Raw genomic sequence first — 27,596 nt, forward strand, 5'->3', positions numbered from 1 at the left:
TGGCTGAAGGGGGACTTATCATATGTTTTTTTTAATGTAAAGTCTTAATTTGAAACATAACTAGCAACTATAACCGTCAGATAAATGTAGGGAGTTGTCCTTAAACACACTCCTGCTTCAGCTCTCTGCCTCCTCCCAGTGGTGAGCAGCTTTTTAACCCAGACCCACAGAATTTATTAAATCCAGCCCATTTTATTTTTAAAGGCCTGAGCAGTCGGTTCTTTTTATTTTTATATTTGGCTCACAATTAGCGTTACTTTATTGTGGAGATGACGTTAGTGACTCATCCACTGCCTATATTATGAGAGTCCTCATTCATCTCAAGGGTTAATCACTACTGCACTGTCAAGCCAACAGCACTCAAAAGACAAGAGTGGATAAAATTCAAAGACATAACAGCTTCCTGTTTCAGTAACTAATAATTTATTTGTTCCATAAGAAACCAGCACCATAGAAAAGAATCTTTACCCATAAAAAAAATACATACAGTGAAGATATAAAATACACTAAAAACACAAAGTGCATCATTGCACCATATTCCAGGTGGTCGCAACCTGAGAGCACAGACGTGAGGGAGGTGATAATTGGTTAAAGTGCGCTGAGTGAAAATCTGTAACAGTAACAGGTAAAACGAACAATGTTCAGATGATTTAAGTAGATGCGTTATTATTCTATCACCCGGCTCTATTTACCAGGGAGTGTTTATTGTACCAGAAATATAACAACTGCACGAAAAGGCTTTTTCTCCTGAGTCTGCTCACACTCGTTCTGAATATTTATAAAATATAAACACTGCTCCATGAGACAACACAATACACACACACAGCACGTCTATAGGAAAGGCACAATATGGACTTAAACCGTCGTACTGGAGAAAAAAAAAACCTTTACCCTGAAACACCAGTAATATAAAGTAACATGTTACACCATGTATCACAAATATAAATGGTTTTAAATATAGATTTTAAAGGTGTCACCTCTGGCACAACATTAGTCAATCATCATGAGGCATTAACACAACACTAGCAGCCTCTATACAGCATTTTACATCATTTTAAGTAAGATTATGTAAGAAATCTGCTTTACACATTGCTTTACAGACACAAAGCATCTAGAGCTTCAGCTGTCAGTAGTAAAAAGAGAAGATGCTTTGGTGAAAAACTTTTGAATATTTAAAGATACTATTACAAAAAAATCTAGATAAAGAGGCTTTAAGGGGCCACACAGATTTCAAGGTTCCTGCTTCCTCCACAATACAATGGAGGCAAATACAAGTATAGTAGTGTTTGTGTTGCTTTTATTTTAACTTTACACGGCAGCATCTCTCTCCAGAAACAAAGTCTCTATGACTACACGATTAACCACTATCAACAATATTTATTTGTGTGGTTGAAAGAGATAAAAATGATTAAAATGTTCTTGCTGTTAACTTTTTAAATGTAATCAAAGGTGTGAGCAACAAAAACAAAATCCCTCTCACCTGCTTTGTTACTTTTTTGGCAGAAATCTGAACCCTGTGGACTTCCTGGCACAGTTTACATCAATGAAATTATCATTTATAGTTAATTTGATGATGTGGTTTTGATGCAGGATCATTCACTGTCCACTAATTTTTAGTGTCATTTGTTCACAATAAAGAAAAAGTAGAACCGCTCTGAGGCTAAATGTAGAGTCCGTCCTCCAGCAGAGCGTTGGATCGAGGTCGAGATCCTCGGCGGCTGTGTCCGTGCTCCCTGTCTCTGTCGCTTCCTCTCCTTTCTCTGTCCTTCCTCCGAGTCTCTCCATCCTCTCTCCTCTTCCTCCTCTCCTCCTCCTCCTCCTCACCTCCTGCTCTGTCAAACTGCCTCCTCGCGCTCTCAACCCTGCTCCCTCGTTTGTCATCGTGCGAGGCCGTCCCTCTCCTGTGCTGACTCCTCTGTGAGCCCGACTCCTCCCTGCCGCCCCCCCACTCTCTCTCCCTGCTCGTCCCTGTGTCGTGACCTCGATGTGACTCTCTCCTCACTTCTTGTTTTGCCCCTCTCTCCGTCTCTCTCCTAGATTCCCTTCCTTCTGTACTGTCTCTCTTGTCTTCTCTTCTTTTCAACATCTGAGCTCTCCAGTCTTTTACTCCTCTCTCCTCCTCCGTGCTCCTCCTGCTGCTCTCCATCCTGTCACTTTCTCTTCTAGCCAGTCTCTCCATGTCTCTGCTGCTGCCTCCTCTCTCCTTATCCGTTTCACTGCTTTCACGTTTACTCCCTCGTTCGCTGTCTCGGTCACTTCTGCTGCTGTGCCTCCTCACGCTCCCACTCTCCTCCTCTTTCTCTTTATTCACTGTTTTCCATTCATGCTTCCTCCCTGGTTCCTCCTCTCTGCTGCTCTTACTTCTTTGACTTTCTCTCTCAGGTTTGACCCTCTCTGAACTCGGCCTTCCGCTCCAGTCCTCTTGTTTTGAACCACCTGATTTGCTTACTTCCTCCTGTTCTTTTACATCCACCTTCCTCTGTTTTTCTTCTGTCTTTTTATTTGTACCAGTTTCTTCTTTCGCCTTGTCTCGCTTGCTCTCATATTTTTCTTTTCCAGCTGTTATTCTGTTCTCGGTTTCTTTGTCTTTTTTGCTTCCTTTCTGAGATTGCTCTTTTAAAATTTCCTCTTTAGCTGCTTTGCCAGTTTTCTCTTTTATCTGCTCTTTTTCCTCATCAGGTAGCTTTTCCAATTTGCTTTCTCCTTCATCTCTTTCCTTCTGACTTTCCTTCTTTTCATCGTTTTCTCTCATTTCCTCCTCCTTCTTCTCCTTTTCCTTCTTTTTCTCTGGATCTTCTTTTTCCTTCATGCTCTTCTCCTCTTTTTTGTCCTTACTTTTCAGATTTTCCTTCTCCGTCTCTTTACTCTTCTTCTGCTCTTCCTCGACCTTTTTGTCCAGTTTCTCCTCCAGGAGGTCCAGCTCCTGCTCCAGCTCAGCCAGCTTCTTTGGATCCGACTCGAAATCGTCTTCAATCTCCACCTCCACCTCCTCGATCTCCTCGTACTCCTCCACCTCGATGCCGTCCATGGTTTTCTGCAGCTGCGTCTTCACCTTGTTCAGCTCCAGGAGACCGTCTTGGAGGTCTTTACAAACCTCCCTGATCTTGGTGGCGAATTTGGTTTTGGCGCCTTTGCGGAGCTCGTGGGAGTCTTTGGCGAGGAAGAAAACATCCAGAGCCAGGAAGAGGGCCGACATCACCCCTGTGGTGACGCTGATGGCCTGAGCAGCTTTGGCGGCGCCGCCTGCAGCGCCCAGAACCTGCACGGTGCTGATGAGTTTGTCAGTGTTGATCATCAGGGCTTTCCCAGCGCGGCCACCCTCCTTCATCACGTGTTTAATGTTGTGGTTCAGAGCTTTTTTGGCAGCACTCTGAGAGTATTTCTCAAAGTCCCACTCCTGCAGGGTGTCCATTCCTTCCTACAAGACACGCAGAGAAGAGACAGGAGGGTAAATACTGTCTCACATTATATCACTCTTCTCCAACGATTTCTTACCAAAAACAAAATGTTAATTTTAAAATTCTAATGTTATTCTTTCACATTTGTTAAAACATGTTGTAATATTTTAAGTTATTCTAAGAAGTCGACCATCTATGAGGTGGGAAAAATACAGAAGGATACACAAACGTTTTCAGATGGAAGTACCTGGAAAAAAAATCCCTGCTTCAGATATATCACAGTAACAGTGGCAATTTAGGTTGGATTATATCTCTAATAGTCATATCAAAGTGTTAAGAAAATGGACCAGATTTTAGTGAGAATTTCTGTTATAGAATAGAAATCCCAGTAATTCAGCCCAAGACACTGCAGCATAAAAAATGTTATTCACCAAGTTGAATTTCTTATCAATCCCACACAGATTGCAAGTTAATACCAGTATATCAATATCAGTGGAAACCAGCAGGGATGATAAGATGATGACTTACTGACAAAGTGCATAAATTTAAGGATATTTGGTCACATTTCGTCGACGCCTCCCAGCAGATTATAGTAATAATGCCCTCTCCTCCACCCTGCTCCTTCCAAGCATGCAGCAGACTCTACAGTGGCCTTCAGGTCAAGTAAAAATACAAAAGGCCCTCTGTAGTGCCAGTGTTTGATTTACTACTTCAGAAACGTGGTGGTGCAACATGGCGAGCTCTGTGAAAGAAGATCCACTCTCTATTTCTAATCTAACAAAAACAACGATTCTTAGTTTCAGGTGATTATTCACTAATGAAAACATAATTATGAATATTATATTCAATTTATGGATACACCTACATCCTACAAACTGGTCCTTTAATGGTATCACTTTTACCTATTTTTGCATTACTATGATGGCACCAGCAGAGAAATTTGTGACACAGCTGCAAAGCCTGTGTGAGATTCATCTAAATTTCTCAAGACAAACTTTTCCTCACCTGCACGAACTCCAAACACTCTCTGATGACTTTGATCTCCTCCTGGTAGCCCTGGATCATCTTCTCCACCTTCTTCCTGTCCATGTTAGAGTGAACTGTGTCTGTGATATTAGCCGTTGCTGATGTGATGCTGCCTGCTGTCGCCACACCGATCCCCACCGCCGTGACTATAATAGAGGCGCCAAAAGTGAAAGGCGCCAGGATGAGCCCTGTGATTGTAGCCACGCTGCCCGCGACGCTGGCCACCCCTCCACCCACGGCAGCCTGCACCGTTTTCTTGTGGAACTGATCCGCGGCGTCAGCCAGAGCCAAAAGCTCCAGGATGCGGTGCTGTAAGGACGCTCCCCGCTGGTTGAAAAGACGCACGAAGAGACGAGCCGCCATGTAGATACGATCAGCCGCCTGCTCCATAGCCCTGGAGAGAGAGACGAGAGCTGTAAGGGCTCACACTCATGAGATAAAAGTCTAACAAATAACAACTTCCAACGTGTGGAGGTGAAACAAATAGTCAATTAATAGAAAAATAGAGAAAGAAAATAATTTAATAATTCTTCACATTCTCAGGTTCTCAGGATTTGCCGCTTCTCTGATTATGTATGATAATAACTCAATACATTGGGTTTTGGAAAGTTGGTCACACAAAACTAGATAATATTACTCTGGGCTCTGAGAAGTTATGGCTGGCATTTTCCCACAGTTTTTATACATTTTGTTGCCAAAATGATGAACAGATAATGAAAATATTCATAAGTTGCAGCCAAACCTACATACATGTGTGCCCCACACATGCACAAGAAACATGAGCTCTTAAAATATTTACAATTATCATTTGAATAGCCATGTCCTAAAAAAGATTCCTATTATGCCAAATCAAATTTTCTGGGGAAATTCGAATTAAATTACATTTTTTAAAAAGAAACTCTGCTTACATTTCCTCATCCTCTTCCTGGAAATTGGATGTCTCATTCCACTCTGCCCAACCTGGATAAGAGCAGCAGAAAAAATACAATTAACATGAGGAGCCAACATATAAAATAATGTTGTTTTTTTTGTTTGTTTTTAGAGCTGATTTCCACATTCTCCCAGTTGAGAAAATCAATAAACAAACACAAAGCAGTGCAAAGAAAGTTCTTCCTTTTTCAAATTAAAAGTGAACACTGACCTTTTACTGTGTTCCACCACTCGATCAATTCATCACTCTCCTGAAAATCAAAGACATTTGTTTGTGAAGAGATGACTTATTTTCTTGTATATATGTAGTCAAACACCTCAAACACACTCAAACACACACACACACACACACAAGCACTAAAAACACACCAGCTCAGATTCAAGGGTTTCGTCTTCAGTCGGGTACGCTGCCATCTCCACAGGCTGGACCTCCACTGTGCTCTCCTGGAAAACACACGCAATCATTTTGCAAATGAAATCACGTAAAGACATGCTGCAGTGATGATGCCATTTGAGCTTTTTTATAAATTATTTCCATTTCATGCATTAAACACTTTTTGCCCTAGCATTTTTTTAACAATTGATTTTATTCTGTCAACCAAACCTTGACATTCATTGTTCAGTTTATTCCACAGCTGCATGGCCAACATGATAAAAAAATCCATGAAGTGCCATCTTTATGAATGACACACTGATGAAATGAGACTATACTAAACAGTTGTTTACAGATTTAGTGAACCCTACTAAAACCTTTTTTTTCCTGTGAATCTACTTTATAAGATCCTCATGCTGACCTGTGCTGGGTTCAGCTCCTGCAGCTCCATAGTCTCCTCTATAACAGGCATCTCCTCTGAAGTCTGTGACCGAGAAAAGGATGATTCATGTCATTAAAGTAACAATCATGGTAAACATGTTAAGTAAATATAAATTTCAAAAAAATGTCAACGTATATCTTATAATAAATGACTCAGGACAACTTTTAGTAACCTTTTTGCATGCTAATATATAAAAACAGTGACAATAAGGTACATACAAGTAAACTTTATTTTAAACATTTTACCAACATCTGTATGTCTAAGTTTCAGAGCTAAGGCAAATAAAGAACAAGAGCAGGAAGCAAAACAGAAACACGAGTCGTAACTGAGGAGGAACCACAGGAAATCAATACGTACCTGTGAAGATAAATTAACCTTTGGGAATTTGGGAAGAGTTTTCTTGACTCGGAAAGACACAACCTGAGGAAGTCAGAAGGAAAAACAAGAGAAGAACTCATAGATTAGAGAACATGTGTATTTACAGTTATGTTAAAAGCTAAACCCACATCTTGTCCCTTCAACTCGAAACCAGAAATTTATGATATTAAATCCATCCTTTGAAATACATGTGATTCGTGCTCCTGCTACTTTCTGTCAGGTCTCTGGATGTGTGTGTGTGTTTTTGTTGTTTTTTTTTAAGTGACCAGCAACTCACTCGTCTTTTCTTCTTGATCGTCCTCCTGCGTCTCAGCCCTCCTCGTGGCGCCTCCATGTCCTCGCTCTCCTGAAACAGAAGGAAGAAATATGTTGTTGCTGCACAGGAACATGCAGGTGATCCAGGAGTTTACAGCGATCGTCTGGCTCACATTGAAATTATTATATTATCATAAACGGAGAATCATCAGAAAATATAAAACCCAACATTTTTCTCATATTATCACAAACCTGCAAATCAAATCAAACAGGTTCTGTCTATGGAGAAATTAGAGCTGCTTCACTGAAACAATCTCAGCTGCACAGATGGGAAATGAATCTACAGCTAATACAGTCAGGGATGACCCTGATACTGACTGCTGATAAATCAACAAACCTGTTGTTCCGCAGCTTTGGGCGTCCTCCTGAACATCCCAGCGAACCCAATTTTTTTCTCCTGTTAAAATATAAAACATGAAGCATTTAATGTCAATCACAAAAAGACAAATAAAAAGGAACAGAAGAGGTTGACACACTCTTCAAGACTCACCTTAGTGGTGCTTGCAGCTTCAGAAAGATTATCGTTACTGACAGATAATTCACCATGTGCCAACAGATCCGCCTGTAAAATACAAAAACATGCAAACAGTCTGTATCTTATGTTAACGTCGCTGACTGGGAGCCATCTGCACACTTAGGTCTAACGCTCTGAGATTCCTTTTCCTCAAACATGAAGAGTCTGAAACCGTCATGAAGCTCTAGAGATAGAAAATTCAGCTTTTTGATTAAAAGCGTGAAGTGTGCAGAGCCGTCGTTCCTCTAGAGTGCTTTGGTGCTTTTGGGCTTCTTGCATCTTAGCGTTGTGTTGTTGGTGTGGTCAGGCAACAAAATATTCTCATAAAAGTTCACTGTTGCCTGCAGCAGTGGTTTCCAACCTGTGGGCCACGAAGGTATTGCAAGTGGGCCTAACCTAACCACAAGAACAATTTTCATGAAAGGATGTAATTATAAAAAATAAAAACAATGCTGCTTTTAAAGGTTTTAAATTACAACAGTATTTGCTTTGCTCAAAAAGCTGCAAAGTGCATCCACAGACGTGGCTCTCACCTCAGCAGCGTCTGTGAGACTGTCCCAGCTGGCCGACAGCTGCTTCGTGAGTGGATCCTGGAGAACAATTTGTGGGCAATCAGGTTATTTTTGAAGAATTTTACCACAACATCATTAGATGAAAATGGGAATGAGAGCTCACACAGATATCTGAACAAGTGATAAACATTAACATCAACACAACAACAACAAACCAAAAACAAATCAGCTTATTTAGTCACCTTAGTAGCGATGGAGCGTGGAGCCGGTTTGGGAGACTTTTTAAAGATCCCCGCAAGTCCTCCTGTCTTCTCCTGAAACACGTGAAACATTCACACATTAATAATCAATAATCAATGGAAGAAAGAGAAACAGACTGAGACTCTGATCGTCAGACAACATTTGTACCTTTGATGTGTTTCCTTCTAACAGGTTTTCACAGCTGGCAGATAATTTCTTCTCCTCGCCTGAGTTTGATTCCTGAAAACACAACAGAAAATAAAACAGTGACACTAACACAAAGTTCAGCCAAGTGGTGTCATTGATTGTACTTTTTCTTTTTTTTTAAATCACTGCACCTCATCTGTGGTCCCCTCTGCTGGTTTTTGAGTCTTCTTAAACATCCCGCTGAAAATACTTTTCTCCTAACAACAGGAAACACACATAACTTACAGTAAAATGAAAATAAAATAAAATAAAATAAAACAAAACATTTATCTGTGTGTCTACAGTGTATGTGATAGGCACAGAGCAGGTGCAGGTATTGAACTGAAGAGGAGACATATGTTGTTTTGTATCCAGAGATTTTGTGTGATTTAAGATCTGAAATGACAATTAAAAATATTTTCGAAGAAGATGAAATGTTGTATCTGTACAGTCTGTGTTGGATGAATCAGAAATAAAACCTCAACACAAATTTCAACTTGAGCTTAAAATACTCTTCAGTCTGGTTTTCAAATGTGCAGGAGTGGTTGTGTTGGATGCTTCAGTTCATCAAAATAAAGGTTTAGTACAGTAGTTTTTTTAGTGCCGACGTTCCTGATTTGGTTAAAGACCAGCGTTTCTCGACAGTGTACCTTGATGCCAGTGTTTTCAGACAGACTGTCATTGCTGGCTGTCAGCTCCCTCTGCTCGTCTTTGTCCTGAAAAGAGGAAAATGGAAAGTTAATAAATACAGTAAATGCAGTGTGTGCAACCGTCGTCACGGGCGACAATGGCAACAGCGTTAACATAAAAACTGGTGCACTCACCTCTGCCTCATCTCCAGATGCTTTGGGTGTTTTCTTGAGAAGTCCACTGAACAGTCCACCTTTCTCCTGACAAGCAGAAACACAGATGCATAGATAGATTATTGAAAGGGTCAAGGGCCCCTGAAAAGACTCACAATGACTAAAAAGAGACCAAAAATACGTCTCTCTGAATCTGTCTCTTTTCTGTTCTTGGGGCCTGCTGACTCATAATCCATTGATGTGGAGATCAGAAAGGTTTTATACCAGAGATAAAAAGTGTTATATGGCACAGTACAGTCATTAATATGGTTTAATGTTCAACACCTGCTTGATAATCTTCTCTCCAGAGGTTTGTGAGGAGAACAGAAGCTCACCTCAAAAACTAAACATGACTGACAACCATGTTTTACAAGTATATGATCTATATATATATGTACATACATATGTATGTTTCTACTTTATAAACAGGCCGTGAGCTCATTCAAAACATCATGAAAAAAAAAAAAATCAAGCTGTAGTGTCTTGAAACCCGCAGCAGATTCTGTGAGTAATGACCTTATGACCTTATTTAACACTATTGTCATGTGTTACTGCAGCAGGAGGTGTTTAAAAATGTCTCATCAGTGGTGCCTTCAAAGACACTGCAGAGGAATGTTGGTCATCTGCCAAAAAATAGTGACCTAAAAACCTAAAAAAGTAGTGTCTCAGTATGTCGTCAGAAAAAGGAAAGGTTGGAGCTAAATCTAGGTAATGTAAATTTAACACAGTCTTTCAACAAAAAACTAAATGTTCCTCTTTAAGCCAAATCATCCTCACAGCTGTCATGTTCGTTAGAGAGAAGACAGAAGATCAGGATATGAGACAAAGGTAATGATGAAAGTGTGATTACGAGGAGGAGAAGAAGATGGGACGATGCTGCTGTTATTCAGACTGAATACGGAGGAGACAGATGATTATTACTGGTTGAGGCAGAGGACGTGTGTGTGTGTGTGTGTGTGTGTGTGTGTGTGTGTGTGTGAAGCCATGTTCACAGGACTGACACTGACCTCATCAAACAGGTTGTCGATGCTGGCTGATCTCTTGAATATACCAGCCAGGCCTCCTTTTTTCTCCTGAAACACAAACCTCAGTTAATAAATTCAGAAACACAATGAAGCAGTGAAGATGGCGACAACGCTGCTGTGAGGATTTACAGAATTCATCCTCCAGTGAACTCATGACAGGTACCAGAGGGCAGTGGTGGAAACTAACTGTGAAGCACTTGAGTATTTCATTTTCCTGCTACGTTTTACTCCTATTCCACTACATTTTAGTACTTTACTCCACAACATTTATTTGACACCTGCAGTTATTGGTCATATTACAGAATTTACACATTAGAATTTACATATAAACATCTTAGATTATAAAATATTAACAAAAGTTCAGTGCACAACATCTAAAGAGCTAAAATTATTAGATAGCTTGTCAAATAATGTTTTTTTTCCTTGAGTGATGGTAAAACAATCTGCCAGTGCTGTTGCTGTATATATTCCAAAATGTTGTTTTAATGTAACTAAAGCAATCTGCTTTATTCTTCTTTAGGTTTCAGACTAAAGACACTTATACAAATCTTTTCAGGGCTCAATCATAAATAGAAAATACCATCAAAGAAGCCGTTTCTGCAAAATGAGTACTTTTACTTTTTATACCTTATGTACATTTTGCTGATACTTCGTCTGTACTTTTACTGAAGTAAGATTTTGGATGCAGGAGTATTTTCCTGGTGTGGTATTAGTGCTTTTACAAATACTTCTTCCACCACTGGCTGTGTCTGTATAGTTTCTGTATTTTGTATTTTCCATTCATGTTTTATTATTGTTGGTTTTTATTTCATTTTAATCTGCAAATCATTTTGTAACTTTGTTTTCCAAAACCTCCCTACGAACAGTGAACTCACAGGCCACAGCAAACACAATGACATCGTCTCACACAATCTGATTTGTGTGATCTGGTTTCGGTTCATGTTGACAAGACAAAAGGAGCCATTGTGTGACAAAAATAAATAAATAAAAAAAAAGTTTTTTGTTTTTTTTTCCACAGTCGCACCTTCTGACCGGTCGTGTCAATCAGATTCTCACTGCTCCCAAATAACTGAGTGTCACTGTTCACCTCCTGCTCCTGAAGTCAAACCAGAGAAGAGCAAATATCAACATCAGCTCCGTCCTCCACAGCAGGAGATTTAAATAACATCTGGTTCAGTCTCAGACCTTGTCTCCTGCAGCGCCCTCCGCTGGTTTCTGCGGCTTCTTGAATATGTTGCTGAAAATGTTTTTCTCCTAAAAATAATAAAGGCGTCAGTGAACGTCCCCTCTGAAGACATGTCATCTACCTGCGTTTTGTTGCATCATGCTGCTCACCTTGGTGGTGTTGTTCTCAGACAGGTCGTCGGTGCTGGCTGACAGCTCGTCCTCGGCCTCTCTGTCCTGAAACACAGACATGGACGCTGTATGAAACGGGTGAAACTGCGAGGAGGTTTAAAAAAAACGCTCTGAACGGACAAGAACGTTCATTCACCGGTGACTCCGCCCGTCCTCCTGATGCTTTGGGCGTCTTTCTGAGGAGTCCGCTGAACAGCCCTGCACCTTTCTCCTGAAACAGACAGGAAAAAAAGGCTTTAGATGATATGGAACAAGTGTTGAAATATTTATAAATGAAACTGTTTCACTGGAAAACCCATAAAAAGTGTGGATTTAAACTCACTGACCTGTTTGCTCTCGGATAAATTCTCATTGCTGGCTGAGAGCTTCTTATCAGGACCCTCATCCTGTCAAAAAACACATTGAAAAATTGTGGTAAATGTTGCAAAATTACAATGAGACACAATTTGATAAAGCTTTTACTTATATTTGTAACTACTCATAGCTTCTACAAGAATTTGCTACTTTCATGGTAGAAAATGTTTTGAAACTCAAATCTACATCTGTGGACTTAGTAATAGATGAACATTTAGTGCAGTGTTTGGTGAGGAAAAAAGGGAAACTGCTCAAAAATGCACAATGTGAATTCCTTTAAAAAAAAGTGATTCTGCACCAACAATTTATCATTTGTACCTTGTTATTCCTAATTCCCTCAAAGTCTGAATGGAAAAACATAATGTGCAGTGTGGACATAATGAGGCTCTACAACTTTAAAAAATAACATAAATGTCTTGAAAATGGAAACACAATAAAGACATGCAAGTTAAGAACTGGTTTTTAGTAAAGCATTACAAGTGATTTGTACAGTTACCTCCTCAGGTTGAGCAGCTTCTGCAGGTTTGGGCGACTTTTTGAATATTCCACTGAATATTCCTCCTTTTTCCTGAAACACACACAAAAAAAAAGAAAAACATGAGCGCTCTCTCTTAAAAGAAGGATTGTGTACTGATATTACAGTCTGTATAGTGGTATGCTGGTTTATAGGTAATATGGTAGAATTTCAAATACATCTGAATGTGTTTTATTACAGGCTTTAGTCTTAAATGTTCAGGTAGTAGAGGGTCTGGGCCATGAGGCTGGACAACAAGTGATGCAGGTTTTTCTCTAAACAAAAAGAGTTATGATATAAAACAACTACAAACATCACTTGACCATCACTAATAATCTCAGACAAACACTGCAGGGTCTAAGGAACAAAGGAGCCCAGGGCTCTGCTGCAGGTGGGCAAAGGGCTTCCACCTGCTCCTCCTTCCTGCTCCTCCTCCCTGCTCCTCCTCCCTGCTCCTCCTCCCTGCTCCTCCTCCAAGCCTGCTCTTCACAACAGCCACAAAATCTCACCTTAGTGTTGTTCTCTGACAGAGCTTCACTGTCGGCTGACAGCTCATCGTCTTGTATATGTTTTTCCTGAGAAAAGATGAAAAGTAAATAATTACCTGTTACACAATGGAGGTGTTTTCACAGTGTAACAGTGCAGAGAGACTGAGCAGCTTCCTGGTCTTTTACAGTTAATGTCTTAGCTTCAGGGCATAAAAACTGTGTTTCCCTCAGTGATTTATAACAGAGGTTACAACAGGTAACAGGAAAAACCTGAACCTTCTGGAGGAAAAGAGTAGAGGCTCTTTTCCACCGAGCAAATCCTGTTTTCGGGGGCGTTCTGTTGACAATCTTTTGGGAGACATACCATCTAACTCATCTTTCTCTCCCTGCATCTCCTGTCTGTAACCAAATACCCCTAAATGCCTGTTTTTAACGGGTGCGTCTGCTGTTTGGACCAGTATCGACTAAACAAACTGATTACAGGAAGAGATGCGTCAGGATCTGGATGCCTGCCACTTCTGCTGAACCTCGTTGGGAAGCTTTGAGTTCCCTCACAAAACGTTTTCTATGTCAGTTCTGGGACTCAAACCAGCAACCTTCTAGTCACAAGTCACACCACTGATCTATTGTTTGAAAAAAAAGTGATGGAGTGAGTGAACAGGGCCAGAAACCAGAGGAGGCACAGCTTACTTCTTCTGCTGGAGGAGCGTCTGCAAGTCTGGACGACTTCTTGAACATTCCACTGAACGCACCTCCCTTCTCCTGAAATGTAAGTTAAATGTGTTTTTTTAATGTTTTATATTTATCCTTTGTTTTCCAGACAAAACACAATCAATACAGAAAACATGAGCTCACAGAAAAAATAAATGAAACAATGTCATACAAGTAATCATTGTTGTTATGGTTATTTTCTCAATTCTCGATTAATCAATTTGGCCAGTGATATCTAAAAATGGAGCCTGAGGCAAAGTCATCATATAACCTGTTTCATCTGAAAAACAGTAAAAAAAAAAAAAAAAAGCAAGCAATAAAATAATTAATCAATAGTAGCTGCAGAATAATTTTCTGTCAGGAAACTTCTCAGTCCAAGTCTCATAAACAACAAAGATGATTCCTAACAGCCTCTCTTTGTCTTTGACCTGCTTTGGTTCATAGTTTTGATCAGATTTTTAAAATATCTGCTGAATTTTACCAAAATAAAAGCACAAAGAAAAGATGCATGTCATTTGTTCATGGAAACTGCAGCAATTTAACTTGATAGTGATATGTTGATCTTTTTGGATTTCCAAAGATGCCACAGAGTGTTTTTACGACCACACTGACCTTTGTGTTGGCAGCCTCGGACAGACTGTCGCTGCTGGCCGACAGATCTTTCTGAGCCAACAGATTCTCCTGAAACAAGAATCCAAACAGTCAGAAACAAAGAGCAAGAGAAGGGGTTTAATGAAAAGGAAGTGTTCTTAAATATTTCATGTCATGTTTTAACTTCGGCTCTTCCTGGATTAAAGCATTTGAATACACTGCTGGACGCACAAAGCTCGTGTGTCACAGTGACTGTGTTTAGTCACGCTCACATGCTGTTCTTTATTTAGCAGGACGGAGAGAGCAGGCGGCACATGACAGGGCAGGTGTGAGGCTGACTCTCTATCAGCTGATTGTCAAATAGTATCAGGTCATCAAGATGATAATTTCATCTTGTTTTTGACGGGACAGATGGAGGAGGGGGCAAATCCCAGCTGACACTGAGCGAGGGCGGGGTACACCCTGGACAGGTCGCCAGTCTGTCGCAGGGCAAACGTAGAGACAAACAACCGTCCACGCTCGCATTCACACCTACAGGCAATTTAGAGCCGCCAATCAACCTAACGTGCATGTACTTGGACTGTGGGAGGAGGAGTGTGCGGAGGGAACCCACACAGACACAGAGTGAACAATACAAACTCCACACAGAAAGGCCCCGGTTGGTTTGAAGGCGACAGTCAGGGCAAGCTGATGTGAATAAGGTCTTTATTAGTCTGTATTTTTACAATTCTTATTTTGAACAAGTAAATAAAATAACTTCTTGTCGCACCATAATCTTCATGACAAAAGTCCACACATGCTCACAGTACAGGTAGTTTGTCATCAAGAATACCTGGGGGTTTTTTGGGGCCCCTGGTTGGGAATCCAGTCTGGCTAAGGGCTAAATCTCTGATAGTATTTCTGAAGAAAAGGATGATTGTAATGTTTTGTATACGTGGTATCTATGGTGATATATCGATCACATGATAGTGCAATGTATTATGTATAAGGAAGCAGCCTCAGACTCCTGTTGTTTTGTGGTCCAAATTCAAACAGAGTGAAAACCAGCAGCACTGTGCTGATCGGGTTTATGACCTGCACACAGAGTCTTAAGCATCATAAAGCTGCTGTTCTGTTTTGATTTAAATCACGTTTATGGTCGGTTCAGAGCGACTACATGCGAGCTACAGCCGTACCTCTCCGGTTGTTTTGGGCGTCTTCCTGAGAAGTCCACTGAACAAACCACCTTTCTCCTACAGAGACAAGAGAAAAAAAAACATCTTAGGAACCTTATCTTGCACCTACAGAGCTACAGCTACTTCAGACATATTCTCATGTGGGTGACTCACGCAGTTTCAGTGGGAGCGTCATGAAGACTCACCTTGTTCTCCAACAGGCAGTCAGTGCTGGCAGAGAGCTCACTGTGCAGCGACTCTGCAGCCTAAACACAACAAAAATGTTACCCGGCCTGTGTGAACTTGACACTGGGTGCACTTACACACAGGCATGGAAAACAAAAAGGTGGAGGCAGGAATTCAGGAGAAAGATTACATGTTTCTCAATAACCTCCTCACTGCAGAACTTGGATGTACAAGCAGCTGATCAGTAATTTACCAAGAGATTTTTGAATAAAGTATCTACATAAGAAAAGGATTTTTTTTTGTCACAAGTATCTGGTAAGAACAGCCTCTGTAGCAAGAGACCAAACTTATTCATTGGTTATTCAAATGAAAAACAGAATGAAAGTCCTTCTGCCTGAAGGTGAACTTATCTACACAGGCAGGTATGTAAATGTAAATACATCACCTCCTCCAGTCGTGGCCCTTCGGACAGTTTGGGAGATTTCTTGAACATTCCACTGAAAACGCCTCCTTTCTCCTGACACACAAAAAAAAACATTCAGTACGTGTTGGTCTGTAGAAATTATCTGTTGCCTCAGGTTAAATCATACAGCTGCTTTGGCTATAACTGCATCATGGGCCGACAGAGGAGGAACATGCAAAGTTCTTATTAAAGAGTTAGTGATGGGAAGTGAAGTCCTCGTCAGTTCGTTGATAAACCTGAAGTCTAAACCTCTCTTACTTTAGTGTTGCTGCTGTTCTCAGAGAGACTCTCACTGCCGGCTGACAGCTCGGTCTGCAGCGACTCTTTTTCCTGAAACACAAGCAGTAACACAACCACTGAGGACAGAAGGTGCATTAACAAGTACTGATGTTTGACCAGTCGACAAAATATTAAGAAGCGTTTTAAAATACAGGATATAATGCCTGGAAACTTCTTAATGCTATTGAGCACCACACAGGTTGAGGACAGACTATTTATCCACATGATCATTTTAAATAAGCAAATCAACAACACAGCACTTATTCATATTTTCCTTCTGAAATAAAACAATTACAGCAAAGTAGTCGGTGTGTCAAGATGCAGCACCATCACAAAAATGACTAATTTTGTCTAAAGGGAAACAAATCTGAAGAACAAAACACAAAAATCTAAAAAAAAAAATAACCAGGAGTTCAGAAAATTAGCAAAACAACCAACTACATGTAAATGATATTTACAGTATATTCAGGACAAAGCCGAGAGCTGAAGGGAAGTAACATGCACTATAGATATTGGACCCAATAATGTCGGAGATTATAAATAATACGTGCAACAGTAATTAATGATTGTTCTTGCATACGATTCAAGGCTCTCTGTAAAACGTATTTACCTCTGTACACAGGAGAGAACACGTTAAGGGACCAGACAGGGTTCAAAAAGACACTTTAACAGACAAACTGGTTTTTCTGGCAACCAAACCTGTTGTTTGATTAGTTTAATCACTTGGTCATTATCAGTTCAACTTTGTTCAGTTTAATCCTTTAATCTTCTCTCCAACATATTCACACTCTGGACTTCAGTTTTAAACATTTATAATATATTCACAACCATAAACTCTGACTCCAATTAACCTTTTTTTATCAGTTTAAAATCAAGGAAGTTTGAAGAGTCTGGTGACTATTAGAGTCTCTAAAATGTGTGAAAAAAAGATTTTCATCATTAAAATTCACACATTACCTGCCCAGCTGCCCCCTCTCCAGGAATCTTGGGAGATTTTCGGAGAATCCCGCTGAAAAATCCTCCTTTTTCCTGGTGACATCAGACCAATTCATTCACACTGTGATGATAATGACGATAATGTTGCATCATAATCCTGTCACCTCTGAGCTCACCTTTGAGTTTTCAGACAGATTATCAGCGCTGCCTGACAGATCATCGTGCAGAGACCGCTGGTCCTGAAACAAAATGAACGAGTTCAGTGCGATTATCAGGTCGCAGGGTTCAACCGATGATTTGACCTTGTTGGCTTTTCAAGGAGCTGCATAAAAAATCTGTCAGCTTATGTCACAGAACATAATGCGACATGTTTCGGCCGTTTCTCCCTCTGCATCACCTCGTCAGTCTGAGCAGCATCTGCTGGTTTCGGAGACTTCTTGAATATCCCGCTGAATATTCCTCCTTTTTCCTAACACACAGACAGAAGATCAGCTGTGGTAGAGTCATTCAGCTCGAGGTCAGGTCAATGACACTCTGTAAGGCTGTGTGTACACTGTCATTAAAGATAACTTCATCTGTGCTGCGATCACAGCGGCTGCTGTCACCTTGTTGTTGTTTTCAGTCAGACTGTCACTGCTGGCCGACAGCTCATTGTGAGCGCTCAGATTCTCCTGAGATACGTTGGGGAAGAAAATGACAAAAACTTTATTAGACAACAACGCAATATATCCAAAATCCTGAATCTGTACAAAGTTAACTTCAGACAAAGCCAGGCTAGCTGTTTCCCCCTGTTTACAGTCTTTATGCTAAGCTAAGCTAACTTCCTGCTAGCTCTTGCTTCAAATTTAAAGCAAATAAGTCATCAGACTATTATTTTAACATGTTTATCAGCTGTATTTTAAGAAGCAGGGGGTGATTTTTGCAGACTCACCTGTGCAGGTGTCTCATCTGCTGGTTTGTTGGATTTTTTGAGGATGCCGGAGAAGAGGCCTCCCTTCTCCTGAAAAGACGTGTGAAAAACATGATGAAGAATACTTTTCTGTAGTGTAAAAATCTGTTTTTACTACAGTTTTTTTCCCCCATTTGAATTAACATTTCTAGCACAGAGCGAAACACATGGATCTTTTCACATATTTGCTGCACAGCTTTCAAACTGGAGCTAATTTCACATGAAAAATTCAAGCGTTTCAAACACAAGAAGCTGATGTTCTTGGCAGCGATTTGACTTTTGCTTGCACGCAGGAGCCATCAAAACAAGACTCACGTGGGATTGTTCAGATGCTTCCTCCTCTCCCTCTCCATCTTCAGGGTCACTGTCCGCTCTGCTGACCTGCCAGTGAACACAACAGTGAGTGAACCGGCTGCAAAAGATCAAAACTGGAAAATTCAGTTTGAAGAGAGAGAAAAAAAAAACACAGCGTAAGAGTTGATGTTACTCTCAGTGCAGGAGACGGTGATCTCTCTTTGGGCGTTTTCCTGAACATCCCAGCGAGCAGACCTCCTTTGTCCTGTGAGAAATGTGGAGAAGAGAATCAAAAAGTTTACACATCCAGAAAAACAAGCTGCCTTTAAATCTCCTTTTCACAACCAATGAGAATGTTGAATATTTTAATTGTAAGGTCATGTTGCTTCTGTGCTATTTATTGCACATAGAAAGGAAGTGTACTTTTTATTTTGAGTACTTTTAAACTAATCTGATTTTCAAAAGAATGAATTTATTGTTCTCTGCCACTTGTGACGAGTTGATTTTGTTTGTGTGGAAAAGCAGAAGCAGAACTGACTGAACTGTTAAGATGAGCGGTCAAAGATTATCATTTTAGTTCTGTTGTTTATCTCTTACCTGTTTGGCTTCTGCATTTTTTTCCTGCTTGTTTTTCTCTCCGGCTCCTTCCTCCGTGCTGGGAACTGGACTCGGATCTCTGCTGGACTGAAGGAAGAGTCAACAATCTTCAGCGCGATATCGTCAACCTGAATTTTTTAAATATGTACAACTCGACCAGAGGAGACAGTAACATTTCACATACTCCATCTCTCGCTGTCTCCTGAATTAAAAAGGATCCTCTGTTAACCTTTGACCTCACTATTTAAATTCAAAGCTGCTTTATGAATGTAGCAGGTTAAATATACAATGATGCAGAATTAGAAGATGTCTTAAAGATTAAAACTCAAAAATCCTAAAAGTTTCAGATGTGAATTATTTTAAATGAAGGAATTCTAACCAACATGATGCAAGAAAGGACTGAACGAAAAAGAAAAAAAAGTTTGGGAAAACCAAACAGGATTTTGAGGAATGAATAAACTACTAATGCAACACTTGAACCATATTTCATATTTTTTCTTTCTTGGGTAATTCATGTGTTTGACAGGGAGTGAGCGTGGAGAGATGGGGAACAACATGCAGCAAAGGGGGGAGGCCTTTATCATCCAGGCTGGACAATAACCAGGTTTCAGTTCACGGTTGGCACCAAAACCTCTGAGCCAGTCAGAAAAGCCAAAAAGTAAAACACTACAAATCTAAAAAAGAAAAAAAAAAATCCAGAAAAAGGTAAAGGTGACACTGTAAGACATGACAAAAAAAAAGATAAGCACCATTTATTCTTCAACAGTGAACATCTATGAAAGCTGAGCAAGTCAGGGGGCTACAGACTTTTACACTTTAATGTGACAATTAGTTAAAAAAAAAAACAGATCAAATCACGACACACAAAGATCCATCCAGTCTGAGCATCTGTTATCAAAATGTGTCTTTTTAACTGCAGATAAAACATAAGAATATATTTTAAATCAAAGCAATCCAACTTCGAAAAAACTCTCAGAAAAGCAGTTCCCACCACCATCAACACCACCACCATGAAAGCAGCCACGCTCTCAGTGTGAGACCCTGCAGCCACCAACCACCAGCAGGCACCAAACCAGACGCTGCTTCATACCTTTGGTGACGACTTCAACTGTAAACCTTTCATTACTCCCTTCAGAACGCCCTGTCAACCACAGTCACATGTCACAAACCAGCTGATAACATCACCACACACACACACACACACACACACACACACACACACACACACACACACACACACACACACACACACACACACATACTTGTACTTCTATCTTTGTGAGAACACTCATTGACATAATGCATTCCCTAGCCCCTTACCCTAACCTTAACCATCACAACTGAGTGCCTAACCCTAACCCTAACCTTAACCTAAACCTAATTCTAACATTAACTCTAAAACCAAGTCTTAACCCTCAGAATGTGATTTTAAGGTGTCTCAAAAAGTGAGGACCGGCCAAAATGTCCTCACTTTCCCAAAATGTCCTCACTCTGTTAGTAAAATACTTTTTTTGGTCCTTACGATGTAGCAAGTACAAGTACACACACACACACACACACACACACACACACACGCACACACACACACCGGTTTGCTGCCAGGAGCCTGTTTGGCTGGGACTTCACCAGTCTTTTCCTCATCGTCACAGTCGTCAAACACGTAAGTCTGAGAAGAAAAGAAATGAGGCAAACACTGAGTTAACAATTGATTCAAGACCTACGGTGAAAATATAATTCTGCTTCATACATCTGCTGTGTTCATCTGTGCATCTACTGTGTCTAAAACACCGTTTATCTCCGCGCACCACTGAATCATGATTATTAATGTTTGCCTTGCGTTTGATAATTACTCTGTCTTTCACCTGATGGCGATGTGTGTTCACTTAACAACTTACATCAACAATGAATCATGAACATGCAGACACACACCTACTGTGTCTGAATACACACTGATGTTTCATATGTGTACACACCCACACACACACCTGTTTGCCACCAGAAACCAGTTTAACTGAGGCTCTGTCAGTTTTTGAAACACTTCTTTGTGCACACATTTGCATTCCTTCTTTGTATATTTCAGAAACACATTTATATCTTATTATCATTGATATTCTTATACTTAAATTGTATTCAATTGTCTAAATACACACAGAAATTTCTTATATATATATATAAGGTCTCATAGAGTTAATAGAGATTCAGGATTTGATTCAGCACCTAAGTATGAAGTCCCTGTGTAAGTACTTATGACAACATCTGTCTATCAGTGTGTGTGAGATGATGTATATGTCACAGGTTGAAGAACATGGGTATTTAACAGGCAGTGTTTTTTTCCAAGCTTGATCCATACCAGAGACTAAAACTCAGGAAATCTCTGTGCTGCTTCATTTGTTTATTTATTTTTTATTTTTTTCAATCCCCCAAATTTTTCAGTGCAATATTAAATGCACTGCTTTTTATTCAGTGTAGGAATCAGTGAATCTCAGCAGGAAACCATGTGAACAACAAACACTGCTTCACTCTGTTACCAGTTGCAGAGAAAGTTAAACTGGTTTGATTAAAAACTGGATAACATGAAATTTAAACTTAAATTTAACTTGTGGTGTGTGGCGGTGGTTCGTGCTACTTGTCTCTATTCAAATAAGCAATAAATAAATGAAAATCTCCTTTTTTCCTTAAATTTACAGCTTCAAAGCTTGAAAAATGTCTGTTACTGACTTATATTGGGACACCCTTTTTGCTTATGAAGTAAATACAACAGAAAGGCATAAAAATGTAGAATGTCAGAGGGAATATACATTAAGGTGTAGAGATGTGACGGTGCACAGAGGAGCTGCAGGTGCTTTGCTTACAGTGAACGTAGGCGTTTTCTCTTTTTGGCTCCGGCGAAACAATCCCGTCAGGTTCGGCTGATTACTCTACAACAAAGCACATGTAAATAAAGAGGAAGACACTGTATGTGCTCTTTAGAAATCTGGTCAAAGGTGGAAGCCAGTGCTTCTGCCTGTGATACCTGTTTGAAGTCTACTTCAACTAAAGCAGCTTCTGATTGGTCCTTTTCTCTGGAGCCCTGAGGAGGAAGAGGAAGGACGCTGACTCTGCAGTTTATAAAAACAAGCATGGGAGGAACGTGTGCATTACATCGTGTGTGTGCGTGCGTGTTTGCGTACTTCTGCGTCGTCAGTCTGTGGCCTCCTGCGATGGCTGTGTCTATTTGAGGCGTTCAATTCCTGCAAGAAAAACCCAGGAGGAAACAGTGACAATAGAAAATCAGAACAGGAGAGAAACATGAAACCCTGAGTAGCCCAGGGTGATTCTTTACTGTAAACTCTTCTCACACTAAACTACAGACCGTGGGAAACACTCACCCACTTTAATGTCAATTGAAAAGTCATCCCCGGCAAAACAAACGTGCATGTTCCCACAGTGCTCAGCTGTCACTTGGATTAAAATCTAAATTTAAGTTTTAATTTAAACTTCTCCTGTGTGGAAGCTGAGCCGACTCGTGACTGAATTGCTGTGAGTACGTGGGTGTACTGCACCTTTTCTGTGGGTCTGGGTGGAACCACAGGAGCTTCAGACGATTTCTCCTTTGTGTCTCTTTGTATTAAGTTTTCATTGGCCTGATACAGATGGAAAAAGGTGATAATACTTTTTTGTTTTTTTTTTTGTTTGGACAAAAATCCACACAGTATTTAAAAGTAAACATAAGTAGTGCGGTAAAACTCAGATACTCTCTCATGTAGGCTCAACCTACAAAGCTTTGTAACAGATCATCCCCTACACAACTTTCATGTGTGTCTCTTTCTCTGTGTGATTAACACCATTTATTAGAACTTAAATAAAATTTAAAAAAAAAATAATCCAATAAATACCTCAGTGTTTGCAGTTCTTTTGATTCTGTATTGTGTTTGACTCAGTTCCTGGACAGAAAAAGAAAAATCTGTTGAGTCTCTTTGCAAATCAGCAGAACATATTGTAAAACTGAATGAAAAAAGTTTAGAGATAACATAAGGGTTTCACCAATACATATTTGAAGGCTTATATTTGCTCTATTATTGTTATAGTGAAGCTGCCAGTGGCCAATAACAGAATCAGCACGAATCAGTGTTCAATATCTTTAAAAAGTGATGAGTGGAAAAAGAAGAGTGGAAAAATCTCCTCTCCTCTACAACCCAGACTGAAAAAAACTCCACATAAATGTTACCAGATGTTTACGGCGCGTTGGCCCACCACATCTGCCCAGAAGAGGGTAAACTCTGGGATACATGAGGAAGGTGCACGAGCACAAATCCATTTCAGAGAAGTTTGTCTTATAACTAACATGCCATAAAGGATAACTGGCCTCCAGAGAAACGCTACTGGTCTGTAAAAGATCAGGTCAAGTTTGATGTTCTGCACAAATAAACCAAAGATGAAAAGACCGTTCGTGCTGGACTTACAGCGTCTGTCGGCCGAGGAGGCACCACAGGAGTCGGTATCTCCAGCTTCCCCGGGTCATTTCTTTTCATCTGGAAAGATCATTTCAGATTTCATCACTTACATAAGTGTTCAGCGCTAAAATAAAAAACCTTCAGAAAAGGTGCAAGCACATCATCAAGTTTGTCAGGCAGCTAATCCAAGGAGTGGATTTATCACAGTACCTCAGCAGGCTTTGGAGGAGGTTTGGGCTGCGAATAGAGAAGAAGACAGGAGACACTGTGAGACATGAGTGTGCATCATGTTAGCATATGTTGTCTAGCGTTGTGTGTATGATCATTCGGGGGTTGTTTATATCCTGTACACTATCAGTGGACTGTTTTTTTATGTGCTTGCTATAAATGTTCTCACCGGCTTTGGTTTCTTTTTGACCTCTGGCTTCATCATACACGCCTCCATGCTGCCTGTTAACACAAAACAGACAGGTCAAATTATTCAATACGACCAACTGCGATTACAAATGTTTTATGCTGGTTTGAGTCTGGACCGTCGTCACTTTAAAAAACTACTGGACCAGCTGACAGTAAGAAACCAGCTGACATAGCAGAGCAGGTGTAAATAATAACATTAATAACAGCTGAATTGAATCATGTGTTGGTCATGTCCAGGGCCAGATGCCGGAAAGTCAATTGTCAAATTTTCAAAGGCAAGAAGTGGAGAAAACCTGTGCTTTGTATGAAGATTAAGGTGGAAAGAGCGAGACAGATCGATAGTATATTGTTTTTCTAAATGGAAGCAATCAGTGTACTCAACAGTTTGTAACTAACAGGAAATTCTGTGCTATGTGCTTTTCTCTAAAGATTTAAAGTTTCATCTTCCAAGACAGTTCTCGAGGCATCTCACCACCATCTGTAACATGCTTCAATGTTTTGCAGCTGTGAGAAGTTCCTCCGTTTTGTGGAGCGTTGCATGCTGCGAAAAAAACTGTGCATCAACAGCCCAGTGACAATCCGCACTGTCCCGGCATTTTTAGCGTTTATACTGACTTATAAAAAAAATACAGATTTAAAACCTGCGTGAAATGAGCAAGTAGAGTAGACAACATGAAACTGAGCCCCTGCTAATGTTCGTTAACGTTATTCATGACACCTGAGTGTCTCCTGCTATGGCACACATCAAAAAGTGTGCCGGGAAAAAGGTTTCCTTAAAATGCTGTTTCATGTTTTGCAGCCCAGTGCATCCTACAGTCCACTCCGTACCAGTGAGGCAGTCTCACAGGCCTTTTTCATGACACACATTCACCCCTGTCCTGGTAGGAAAAGCACAGGCGTAAATAACGCGAGTAACCATAGCTAGTGCTGCCAGAATGATTCTTGTAAATGCTGGCTCCATGTCACACTGTCACCGGTGCTTTCCCTGCTGCGGAGGGTCAACCATCCTGCCATTAAAAAGGCACATGGACTCGTTTAGTCAGGAAATACTGCCTCGTCGTGCCGGATTTAGCACACGTACAAATGGTCGTCATTCACCGACAAACTTATCACATGGAACAGACCAATTTAAAAAAAAAAAAAAAAAAAAAGACACTAAAAACATGTAAATAATTAAAGTCAAGTATTATCTTTCCTGTTTGCTTGGCAATGTTATATGGATTTACAATATTTATCAGCTGTCAGTTAATTTTCAAAGCCTGAACTTTAAACTCTGATATCATGAAACTTGTCCAAATGTATCACCGGTTTTTAGACGTGGTCTCCCATGGTCCCAAACCTGTCACTGATCAATTTAATAATATTTATTACATTTACATACCAATCCTGATGTTAGAACTGAAATCATCTGATAGTCTTCTATGATAGACCACTGAATGTCTTTGGCTTTTTGACTATTGGTTAAACAATACAAGACATTAGAATATGTTATTCTGGGTTCTGGGAATTTTTTTGTGTGCATTATTTTCCTTTTATTTTATCGACCAACAAAACCAAAAATATTCAATTTACTGTAATGAAAGAGAAAAAAAAACTTAATATGTTTGGTATCTACTCTTGAAAATGACTTAAACTATTTTCTCCAGTATCAGCAGCAGAACAGACTTGGCAACACAGCACTTAATATCAGTTCATCAGATCATGTTCTGCTTGCAAAGTCTTTACCTGCAAAGAAACTATTACCAGCAGTAGCTATGCAGCCCAATGAAAAGCAGCGGAGTATAGTGAAGCAGAAAAATGGTTATTCTCTAGTACAAGCGCTTCAAAGCTGTGCAGCACTTTGCTCCTGACTTTGTTCCTGACAGCTAACGCAGCCCACAGCTTCTGCAACTGTCAAAGGGTCAGCACAGTAGAAAACGTCTGAAGGATCACTACAGGAACAAATCCACGCCACAGTGGTGACTTCGAGGTTACAGGATCGCAGCTTTAGAGAAATCCCACAGCACACAGTCCCTAAACCTGCAGCCCTGAGCGTACTGAAGCAAAGCCCGAGCGTGGACGGAGAATTATAAATTACAAGCGCCCCTGAAGACACAAAAACGACATCACTGTCATGTGAGACTGAGCGGGTTCACCTACCGAAGGTTTGAAGACAGTTCAGAGATATTAAACATTCAGTTTTTGCCAAATAACATCAGAGCTGTGCGCACTGGCGGATCCGTCACTCACAACACATTCCCAGGAGTTTTTAAAACTTCACCACACCCACGAAACATCTGCACCCATGGTGCGTTCAAGAGCTCCTCAAAACCTCAGAAAGCCCACCTCTGAAGTCACTTCGTTCTCCGGTGCTTTTGTGTTGTTTTGGTTACGTACAGTAAAGGTTGCTGGATTTATTTACATCTAAGTGGCATAAAAATGAGATTTTCCCTATTTGACAGCTCCACATTTATAACAGGCGCACTTATAAATTTACCATTTTTTATTGACAAAATGTAGTTTGTAAATATATGACATATTTCTGTCCAATAAATTAAACCAAATAATGATAAATATATATTTCTACAAACTTAGATAACTTTCATACTGGAGAATATGATTGAGGATCAAACTTTAATACTTATTTTAACACTTAACTTTAACATTGAAAATTTGAAGTTGCTCCTGAATTTGAATTGGATTGTAATAGGATTTACTCAACAATTTCTTTAATGCATTGCACCATTATTTGTATTTCACACGTGCCTTTATACTACTTTTAAAAAATGTATTTAAATTTCTTATTTCATTTTGAATTAATACTATTATTTCATAATTTTTTTGTTGGCCAGATTTTGCATAATAATTCTGTTTAGATTAAGTTCTTGCATAAGGTTTTTGTTAAAACAACATAAAAATACAGATTACAGGTTTATTTTAGTGATACATTTCTTAAATTGGGCCTACAGTATTCTCTGAAATTAAAACAGGGGGGGTTCAGAAAAATGTGTTTAATAGTCAGCAAAACAAAAAATATCATTCTGGTTTCACCACCAAAACACGAATATCAAATTAGCACCAGTAGCCTATCAATAAATGTTGTACTTTTAGCAGCCATGATGGCAACATCCTGTTTTGTTGAAATACGTCAAACTACAAAAGAACATAAAAACAAAGTGTTTAAAACAATAGTAAAATATTTTTTAAAAATTGAATAAAAATTAAAAAAAAATAAAAATTCACACATCATGTGAGCAGCAGTTGTCCATGCAGCTCCCACCCTCTTCACCTTTACATCTCAATTACTCATGTGCGCTCCGTCATGTTTCCCAAGTCTATTTACCTCCGCGTTAGGTAATCCAAATATTTCTGACACCACCCAAAGGCAACGTCGAACAAAGCATCTTAAACAAACCAAAACACGCCCTGAGAGTTTCTGTGCCCACAAATCCTCACTGTGTGATCGTCTTCAGCATGATCACGATACATCCTTCCGCATTTAGTCTAACCATCAGTATCAAAAGTCCAACATCTCACCTGGTTGTTGCAGTTGGAGAGGATGCGGGATCTGGAGCCTTTGTGCCCCTTCTGTCTTCGTGGTGGCGGCGGATTCACCTGGGAGTAGGGCGTGGCCGGTTTGAGGTCCACCTGTGTGTGTGGGAGTGAAAGAAAGCGCATCCCGGCCTCTTTTCCAAGCCTGTGTGACTCTGACTC

The 27,596-nt window shown here is 40.1% G+C and overlaps 1 protein-coding gene across 1 annotated transcript; it reads right to left on the minus strand.

Annotated features, from left to right (window-relative positions):
• Positions 1-406: 406 nt before the first annotated feature.
• Positions 407-27,569, minus strand: LOC139628825 (myb-like protein X). Its single transcript, XM_071490907.1, has 49 exons — positions 27,420-27,569; positions 23,884-23,936; positions 23,697-23,723; positions 23,496-23,564; positions 22,929-22,976; positions 22,596-22,676; positions 22,224-22,283; positions 22,067-22,123; positions 21,906-21,971; positions 20,642-20,719; positions 20,144-20,194; positions 19,054-19,140; positions 18,650-18,721; positions 18,478-18,543; positions 18,145-18,213; positions 17,819-17,884; positions 17,611-17,682; positions 17,390-17,452; positions 17,235-17,306; positions 16,257-16,328; positions 15,981-16,052; positions 15,556-15,615; positions 15,371-15,427; positions 14,217-14,285; positions 13,584-13,655; positions 12,915-12,980; positions 12,388-12,459; positions 11,864-11,923; positions 11,674-11,748; positions 11,517-11,582; positions 11,367-11,435; positions 11,206-11,277; positions 10,164-10,229; positions 9,139-9,204; positions 8,965-9,030; positions 8,467-8,532; positions 8,297-8,368; positions 8,131-8,202; positions 7,910-7,966; positions 7,353-7,424; positions 7,200-7,259; positions 6,825-6,893; positions 6,527-6,589; positions 6,149-6,211; positions 5,724-5,798; positions 5,566-5,605; positions 5,333-5,384; positions 4,404-4,818; positions 407-3,418 (listed from the first exon to the last, which is right to left on the minus strand). The coding sequence occupies exons 2-49, from the start codon at positions 23,929-23,931 to the stop codon at positions 1,661-1,663; spliced, it is 5,166 nt and encodes a 1,721-aa protein (XP_071347008.1). The 5' UTR covers positions 23,932-23,936; positions 27,420-27,569; the 3' UTR covers positions 407-1,660.
• Positions 27,570-27,596: the final 27 nt, after the last annotated feature.

Source organism: Trachinotus anak, unplaced genomic scaffold (assembly GCF_046630095.1).
Source record: "Trachinotus anak isolate AG129_WGS33_773 ecotype Australia unplaced genomic scaffold, CSIRO_AGI_Tana_v1 ptg000012l, whole genome shotgun sequence".
NCBI classification, from domain to species: Eukaryota; Metazoa; Chordata; class Actinopteri; order Carangiformes; family Carangidae; genus Trachinotus; species Trachinotus anak.

Excerpts from the sequence above, each read along its gene's own strand:
- LOC139628825 (XM_071490907.1), bottom strand. The coding sequence starts at position 23,931 with ATGGAGGCGTGTATGATGAAGCCAGAGGTCAAAAAGAAACCAAAGCCG. Across the intron at positions 12,460-12,914 it reads TGTCAGAGAACAACACTAAG|GAAAAAGGAGGAATATTCAG; the intron begins GTGAGATTTTGT and ends TGTGTGTTTCAG. Across the intron at positions 5,799-6,148 it reads AGGAGCTGAACCCAGCACAG|GAGAGCACAGTGGAGGTCCA; the intron begins GTCAGCATGAGG and ends TGTGTTTTCCAG.